At 53.0% G+C, this 8,906-nt stretch overlaps 3 protein-coding genes across 3 annotated transcripts; 1 reads left to right on the top strand and 2 right to left on the bottom strand.

Moving 5' to 3' along the window:
• Nucleotides 1–1,477: 1,477 nt before the first annotated feature.
• MAA_01196 (cysteine-rich secreted protein) lies at nt 1,478–2,577 on the top strand (the record flags this gene model as incomplete). Its single annotated transcript, XM_007819194.1, has 2 exons — nt 1,478–1,979; nt 2,051–2,577. The coding sequence occupies 2 exons, from the start codon at nt 1,478–1,480 to the stop codon at nt 2,575–2,577; spliced, it is 1,029 nt and encodes a 342-aa protein (XP_007817385.1).
• A 1,114-nt stretch (nt 2,578–3,691) lies between these two features.
• On the bottom strand, nt 3,692–5,804 carry MAA_01197 (SH3 domain-containing protein; the record flags this gene model as incomplete). Its single annotated transcript, XM_007819195.2, has 3 exons — nt 3,692–4,502; nt 4,563–5,508; nt 5,567–5,804. The coding sequence occupies 3 exons, from the start codon at nt 5,802–5,804 to the stop codon at nt 3,692–3,694; spliced, it is 1,995 nt and encodes a 664-aa protein (XP_007817386.2).
• Nucleotides 5,805–7,092: 1,288 nt separating this feature from the next.
• Nucleotides 7,093–8,906, bottom strand: MAA_01198 (Cytochrome P450 CYP5272C1; the record flags this gene model as incomplete). The annotated part of the gene is made up of 3 exons (XM_007819196.2): nt 7,093–7,250; nt 7,313–7,805; nt 7,863–8,906. 3 exons carry the CDS (start codon nt 8,904–8,906, stop codon nt 7,093–7,095), a joined length of 1,695 nt encoding a protein of 564 aa, XP_007817387.2.

An 8,906-nucleotide genomic window follows, 5' to 3' on the forward strand; every position in this document is an offset into this window, starting at 1 on the left:
ATACTTGGCCGTTTTTACGAGCACTTATTGGGTCAAACTGTTGGGCCGTGGAGAAAAAGATTCAACTATCGTGGTGTATTCCATCCGTGTATTAATCGTATAGGCATACCCTTTTTGTTTCTGGCAAAGAGGGTACGTACATGCCACGCACGTTTCAGTTGGTGCCGCGCGAGGAGAAAATGATGCCCATAACTCGGCTCTATGGTTCGCACGTTGCTATAATTCGTTACACTGGTTGCCCATGGCGTCTCTTGTTGTCCGATACGCAACAGTCATGTGGCATTGTGCTTCCAAGACAAGGCAACCAAAACGCCAACAAGCCATTGGCTCAAAACATGGTGACTCGCCCTATTTTTAGCCCCAGATTTCATGCACAAAGTGACACCATGGTTCTGCCTCGAGCGGACAGAAGGTCAGGTGGCTGTTATGAGCGACGACGAGGCAGCCACCATCACAAACTAAAACATAGAGTCGTTCTCTGAATGATGTTATCGTGGTTTGCATGATGCTGTACTGTATGACCCGTCACAGAAATCAACGCCAGATGACGCTCGAATATTTCCAAGACCAATGTCATCTGGCAATGTGTGTAAGCAGCCATCCGTGATCCAGGGACCAGGCCGCATACACAGCCTTGGAGCTTCCATGTCGGCGATGCTGGCTAACCGCCGATCTCCTCACGCCACAACTGCCGTTTAGGCAGACATGGTCCGTCAAGGGCAGAAAACCGTCGTGCTTTGGGTAAGACATGGGGAAGGTTCCTGCCAGGGTCGGAATGCATGCCGCCGGAAGGGGGTTGTTAGCCAGCCACAATGCCGCCGCAGTGTAACCTTGTCGGCACCTTGACGGCAACGGGATTTGGCGATGGACCGGATAAGATGAGACCCTCACTTTTTCTATGTCCTGATGACCTAGCGGAATAATCTGTCTGACGCATTATTTCTAGGATGTGTGCCGTATACGGTCATGTAAACGCCTCGACCGAGGCCAGGTTACTGTATTAGGAACCATGGCATGACGGACAGTCGGAGGAGTCAAGGTCCAGACTCTGAAGAGCCTAGGAAGTGTGACCATCTCCTCCAAATGCTGTGGCATCAAATCAACGAGTTGGAACTGACGGTACAGCAGCACGACCCTCTCGTAGCTGATGGGCAGCCGTCCTGGCTATGAGACATGATGCCAGCCAGGCCGTCTATAGCTGATCATGCGCCTCATGGTCTCTCGACCATCACATTGTAGCTCGTGACAGACTCAACAATGTAAACTGAGCGTCTGAAATGGTGAGTTTCGGTAAGAATACGACCCTGGGAAGCGGGGACTATTCCGGGCCTCACAAGGATACCAGGGTTCTTTCAAGTATAAAAGAAAGGCAGGATCCAGTTCTAGTCATCGCAACAAGAAGCAAATTGGTTTCATCAACAGGAAACAAAACGCACTCATCAGAACCACTCTTACCATTCATCACAACTCTTCCAAGATGAAGAATATCCAGCTCACGCTCCTTGCCGTTCTTTTCCAGGTCTCCCTCTTCGAGGCCAAGGTTTACAAAAAGAACGTTCCCACGTATGACGTCGGGCCTGACGCCAAGATTGACGGCAAGAGCATCACGTACAGGGACCCCGACTGCGAAGAGGGCCTGGACTGCACCATTACCAGGTCTTGCAGCTCGGCCGGCACATCTCCCGTTCTCAGCGCGGACAAGAAGTATTTTGCGTGCTGCCTCCCGGGAACTCATCTTCTAGGAAGCCCACAGACGGCATTCGACTGCTGCGCCGATGGCCACGACCTGGTGGGCAGCCCTGCCGTCGGCTATCACTGCTGCCCAACGGGCTTCGAGTTTGACGGAACCCAGTGCAAGGAGGTGTGCAAGAACGGCAAGGTGCTCGTCGGCGGCAAATGCGTCTGCCCCGAGGGCATGGTGGAAGGTCCGGATGGAAACTGCAAGCCGAAGCCCAAGTGCACGTCCGGCCTGGAGACGGGTATGTCTACGAGCAATATCAAGTATCCAAGAAAGCAACGGCAACTAACCATACTCTTTACACGTACTTAGGCAAATGCTACATCTTCACGGCGGAAAACGGCAACAGACTCGGCCTCCACAACGACAACGTCTACTACGCCGCCCCGGACAGCATGATCCAGCGATACGGCAAGTTCCAGCTCTGCGCCGACGAGAAGTGCACCCCCGGGCAGGCCGTCAACCCCTCGAACGAGATCTACATCCGCGACACGTACGGCGACCTGGCGACGGGCGCAAACAAGGGCCAGTGGCTCAACAACGCGGCCAACGGCAACCACATCGGCCGCACGCCGGCCTTTGCCAGCGCCGGCCACTTCTCCATCAGCAAGTGGCCCTGCGGCAAGTATTGCCTGGGCGGCTTCACCCAGGGCATCGGCCCGGCGTGCCCGGCCGACATTCCCGCCATGACCTTTTACTCGCAGGATCCGCAGATGTGCGTCGCCTTCCAGTTCACCGAGGTGCCTTGCGATCTCAAGGCCGACGTGAACAACTGCATCTGGACGAATGGGGACCAGTGCTGCAACAGGGTGGACTGCAGCGGCAAGAAAGGTGAATAAAGACTCTGGATGCGGTTCACCTTGACTCTTTGGCAAGCCTGGCGGGGGACGTGATGAGAGAATTTGGTAAAGGGTTAGGGTTCGGGTTGCGAGGTGATATGTCACGGACTGTCCTTTACTATACCTTTTTGCGTCTGTTTCTGTCTATCATTTGAGAATAGCTAGCTGATTCAAAACACGTTCTTTATTGCTCCGGTAGACAGTGGAATGATTCTTGGCGTGAGTACAACGTTTGCAAAGAGGTTTGTGTTTGTAGGTGCCAACTTGGTCCTGGTGGGCACGATTGGTAAATTGATCAAAGACAATGCATCTCGAGCTCTGACGGAAGAAGATGACGCGAATGGAATCGATAAGAAGTTGGGTTCTTACGTGTTTTGGGACGCCATGTTTCCTCATGCGACTGAACCGCTTCACAGTCATGTTGAATAAGTCACCAGTTGGACATGACTCAACTTCGGCTCGTTCATGATATAATAAAATCCATGCTTACAACTATACTTGATTTTTAATATATATAGGTCCTTCCGTACACTGTCAATTGTAAAGAGAGAACCATTATTATATTTCAAGCTTTATACTGGGAGCTAGTCAAAGCATCAAGGTTCATGCTACACGGAAAAGGCCGAACAGATCGTGAAGCCCAACAAAGGGACTTCGCCGATACAGGACTTATTAGTTACACAGCTAGAATATATTCCCGGGTAAGGACCCCAGGCCTAGGCGTTCCTTTTATATATATAAGGCGGTTACCCTTCCCTTCTCCACTTATAGTAACTCAAGACCTGAGAGACCCTTCGAGATTATTATTGAATTGAGACCTTTTGCTCCAAGCTTTCCATGTTGAACCCTTGTCACAGTTCAACCTGTTCAAAACTAAATTATTTCCATTTACAGCATATGCAGAAACAACAGTCAAGCCACGCTCTTATATACACGCAGTCAGCACGGCCCGTACAACTCCCAGAAACTTCAAGATGTATAAGAAACCAAACCGGCGCCGCTTCCGCTTTGCATACAACTGCAACTTCCAGTGACGCCCACGACGACTACCTCACACCTCGGTCGTCAGTCCACAGAAAAATATCCACGCCCCCCGTCTTGCACAGTGTTCGGATCAAGAAACGCCTGCGGGAATATGCCCCATGCGCCGTTTCTCGTCGTACCGCACCAACACCAATGGTCGGGATGTTGCCCTATTCCCCAGATCAGCGTCCCATTCACGATACCGCATCCCAAAAGAAAACCCACAGCTAATATTGGTAATGGCGTCTCCCTTGTCAAACCTGAGCCACCCATCCTTGCCGTGCTTTGGGGAAAACTTCCACTTTGCCCGGGCGCTGACTGCCGTTCTCACGGCCCCGTTGAGGCCGCTGGCCACGGGGGCATTCAACATGACAATATCAGACGGGACAGAGGCGAAATTGCCGTCGTGCCAGGCAAACACTTTCCGGCCCTTGTATTGAGGCGGCCATTTAATTCCGGTGAGCTTGGCTCCCATCGCCACTTGCAACTCCTCTAAGCGGTTGAGGGTTACAATCCTTCGCTGCGTCTCGTCTCTTCGAACCTCCCTCATGGCTACGCCAGTTGGCCGGCCGTTGATTTCCGCGCTCTCCGCATGTACTGGATTCGGCTTGGGGGGAACGTTGAAATGCAAGTCGTGGTTGTTTTGTAGGTGCGGCGGCACACGTGTCCCGTACACGACGGCAATGCCGGGAATCACCGGCAACGGCCGCGCATGTCGTGCGAGATGGGCCAACAAGTCATCCGCCGAGAAGAAGATGGTCGCATCGCTTTCTTCCAAAGTGTACCCGTTGCGAACGCAGAAAATACATCCGTATAGCCTGTCGTCGGCTCTTTTCACGGCAACGTGGCTCTTTTGCAGAAACCGCAGCCGAAAATGCACATCGTGCCTGGTCATGGTGCCGCTTTCTACAAAACGTTGGTTAGCAGGAATGCAGAGACGTGGCAGGGTGGCCATTATTCACTTGCCTCTGTTGGATTGGTCGTTTTCGATGTGTTCGTAGTCCAACTCCCAGGCGCAGCTGGTACATTTTGCAACTACGCGCGACAGCGTCCTCTGTACGGGCTTTTGTTTCCGCTTCACGCCGCTGTTTCCCTTGAGAACCTCTTTTGCGCCGGAGCAAAACCCTTTGTACTGGCAAATAGAACTGGATTCATCAATGACACAGTTGCTGGGCGGCAAGCCATCTGCTGGAGTCGGCGGAACGGCTTTGGACGGAGGTTGGCGTCCTGCCAGGGTATAAATCGGCGAGGCTTCCTGGGTTGACACGCTTTCAGAAATAGACAGACGACTTGATTGGGGATAGGTTTCGTAGGCTTCGCGAGACGGTAGGCGCTGGGGCAATGACCAGTGCTGGCCAAGATATACACTTGCTTCCTCCGGCGTTCGAATCGGCAGAGTTGGCCGCCTTGGATTGCCGCGAGTTGACGGGCTTGAGGACGACGCCGAAGAATGGCCACTGCTGAAAGATTGACGCCTCGGATTGCCCACTGCCAATTCCGGGGCTGTGGTAGAGCTCGAGTAGGCCGTGTTTGAGTGTGTAAGACGGCCTGGCTGGCTTTGGCTGCCACGAGATGCCGGACTGCCACCCCATGACGGACTTGTCAATATCAGTGGCTCGGGGTTCGTTTTACCATCTAGCTGCCAAGTATATGAAGACGGCGACATGGGATACAAAGGTGATGTGGGCGGCGATTCCGGGACAATATGCAGCAGCGACTCTGGCTCTGGTATCTTGGACAAAAGCTCAATATTCTTCTGCACAAGGATATTGTAAATCTTGGGTGCGACGTTTCGACAGAGTGCTTGAAGCTTCGTGTACTGTTCTTGGTCAAAGGTCTCTATGGCGATGTAGTCGTCGAAGCTCCAGAGAAGATCTGTAAGCTCCATGTTGTAATTGCCAATGTCCTCTGCAACCCAGTCTAGTCAGTCTATAGCTGCAACGATCCTGTATGGCTCCAGAATTACCATTTGACCTTATGGCCCTCGTGAAAGTGACCCCGTGCTGGCTAGAGATCTTGCTGCACAGCGGCTCAAGACGATTCAACGCGCGCTGGCCCTCTTTGCAGAGAGTCTCGGCCGCTTTGCGCATCGACGGCTGTTCATCGCCAGCATTCTGAGCCGCATCCTTGGCCTTGCTGACAATGTCGCGAAAGGGCGCCAGGAGGAACTCGACCTCGTCGTCGACTTCGTTTTGGAACGCCATGGCCCGGAAGCACCCACCGTCAGTGCGCAAATACGCTTGAACCGAAAAGGACGGCGGGAGTTGGCGCCTCGTGGCTTGGAGCGTTGATTTAATTTCGGCTCGTTGTCACAGTATGCAGTTGAGGGCGACAAAAGTGTAGCAGAGAACAACGTCAAATAAAGTGTGTCGAGCATGGAGCATCTACCAAGTGACGTTGATGACAATGAGCATATATCAGCTGAATCATACTCATCGAGCAAAACAAAGGATGTCGATCGCAGATGCAAAAACTCCAGAGCCATCCGGGGCTCCGCGTTGTTTGCTCACACATCTCTCTGGCAGGCGGCCCTGAAACACCATTTGATCGAATCAAGCCGATGCGTAATCTTTCAACTAGAATGCCTAAGGCAAGGTTCTGTGTTTTTCCTGCACCATAAACAGCAGGTTACTTTACGGGCTGCCGGAAGCAAGGTATGGCAAGGTAGTAGTCGGTACGAAAGTGGTGTACGATAAGGGTCTCACATTTCACTGGCCTGCATGTCATGTCTCGTAATTGGGCCATCTGGATTGATAAGAGCGATTTGGGCCGCATTCGACAACAACGGGGAGCCAATCAAGTTACCGGGCAAAGGACCTTGGTATCGGATTGTAACTGCAGCACCTGCCGACCCCTACAGGGAGTCGAGGCATTTATTGAGCAATGCGAAGAGAGTCACGCTTGAACTGCGACTGCGAGACAAGGCGAGTCCAAACACTATGCCTCAATTGAGCCATATGCGGGGAAATCTTTGTTTTGCCTTGAGTCAATTACGTACGTCCAAGTTATTTGCCCTAATGCGAAGTTCATTAACGTGTAGTATATGCAGACAAGACAATACCAAGACTTCACCCATCAAACAAGCATAAACGCTCAAATTTATCCAAATCATCAGTATTTTGCCGCAATATACTCACTGGTCAACTTGTATAGCCCAACCCTTGGGTTACACCACGGAGTATATCAGCTCTCAAACCAACTCCAGCCCTACCCCGATAAAAGGGCCAAACATGCTTTTGCCCAACTCTATAGAATGCCAGAATCCTACTGATTTCATACAATTCATCAAGCAGTCCGTCCATTGCCGAACCGACCGGCTAATAGCTAACAGGCAAGTACATCTCCTTCCGACAACATATCAGAAAAATATCCAAAACCAGAACCAGTCCAGACAGACGAGAATAAACGCCTTTTTCAACTAGATATTCTAGAATCCTCGTAAACGACACTGGGCATCTAGTCTGAATCTATCCCCCCAGCGCACAACTCCCCTCAAAGAGGCATCAGCCGCACATACCCCTGCCTCGGGGCATGCAACGCCCTCGTCCGGCCCTGGTACCCATTCAACGCGTCCGGAATAGCCTCAAACCTAAAGCTCAGCACCAACAGCGCCAGAACAACCCTCAGCTCCTGCATGGCCAGCTTCTTGCCTGTGTATTGTGTCTCAGTTAGTCCGGGGCACCAAGAAGACGAAAAAACACGCATCTCTCACCAAAACATGCCCTGGGACCCGTGCTAAACGCCAGTCTCCTAAACGCCCTGGGGTTAAAGTTTCCCGCGTCGTCGAGCCACCGCTCCGGGCAAAAGTGCGACATGTCGGGCCCCCAGCCGCGGTCGACATTGTCCTTGGCCGCCTGGCACTTACGGGTCCGCAGCGACTCGGGAATGTCGAAGGGGGCCTCGCCCACGTAGGGGCTGCACATGATTTGCGTGCCCTTGGGGATGTGGTAGCCCAGGACTTGGGTGTCGACGGTGGCGACTCGCACGAGGCGAGGGGTGATGTTGGCTAGGCGGACGCATTCTTCCAGCGTGGCGTCCATGTACGGGATCTTGGCGGCGACGAGGTCCTCTACGGGTGGGAGGTGTAACGGGGATGACTCGGGGAATGCGTCTTGGAGCGCTGCGCGAAGCGTGTTCTGCGCTGTAGGGTTGTTGGTGAGGAACTTGGTGGACCAGGTTAATATGGTTGCTGTTGTCTCGTGGCCCTGGTTCTGAGTTAGAGGCGGTATTTTATTTATATGTATTTTTCAAGTGGCACGTACCGCAATCAGAAACATGAATAGCTCGTCGTGGACCTCTGCCGTTGTCGGAGGCGTGAGAGTACTTGACGTGGTTGATTTTTGAATCGCCAGAGACTCGCGACGCAGGACCAAGTCCATGGCGCACGTGTCTTGGTCGCCGGATACTTGAGACTCGGAAAAGTGTGCGAACCGGTGTCGCGCGTTCTTGATCAGATCGTTTACAATCTGTTCCTTGACTGCCCAGTGCCTCTTGTACGTCGGCAACTGGCGCCAGATCCAATGCTGGAGCGTTGGCAAAGGCGACGAGAGAGACTGTTCCATGGTCATGTTGAAGAACTCGGCGGCAACAAACATCTGCCCGCGCTGCACACGGGGCATCACGGCGGGAGAATCCGTCGACTCGGGCTGGGCCACGGAATCGAGGCCACTTCGAATGCCGGCATGTTCGTTCGACACCCCGTTCAAATCTGAGCCCAATACAGACGCCCAGATAATGTCAAACGTGGCAAGATCAAAGTCCTCTTCTACGGAAAACGGGCGGCCACGGGCAATGGCTGTCTTGGTCTTGAGCAGCTCAACCAGCTCCAAGGCATACTTGTGCATCTTGGGAGCCGCCACCCGACGGAGAAAGTCGGTGCTCATTGTATCTGCCCATAGCCGGCGCTGGGCTCTCCATGCCGATGTGGTTTGTTTCAGAATGCTCGAGTGCTTAAAGAATGGCTTGAAGGCACCGACGGTAGAAGGGGCTCGATCGAATTCTTTGGTACGTGTGGCCAGGATGTCTTCCACCTCTCGATCATCGTCTAGAAAGATGAATGGTCGCGAGAAGGGCCGCAGGAAGACTTGGATGAGGGGCGAGTTGAGTTTGCGACATTGCGCGATGCCAAAGTGTGCCGGGTCCTGGCCCGACTGGATGAACTTGACAAAGTCCGGGACATCTCCGAGGAGACGCTTGGCTGCCTGCTTGCTGTAAGGGATCCCGGCGTACGGTCGTGGGTAGGCGAGGTCCAGGATCCAGAAGAGCAGGCCCAGCAAGACGCAACAGGCGATGTATATGGAGTACAT

The sequence above is a fragment of the Metarhizium robertsii genome (genome assembly GCF_000187425.2).
Source record: "Metarhizium robertsii ARSEF 23 chromosome Unknown MAA_Scf_8, whole genome shotgun sequence".
NCBI classification, from domain to species: Eukaryota; Fungi; Ascomycota; class Sordariomycetes; order Hypocreales; family Clavicipitaceae; genus Metarhizium; species Metarhizium robertsii.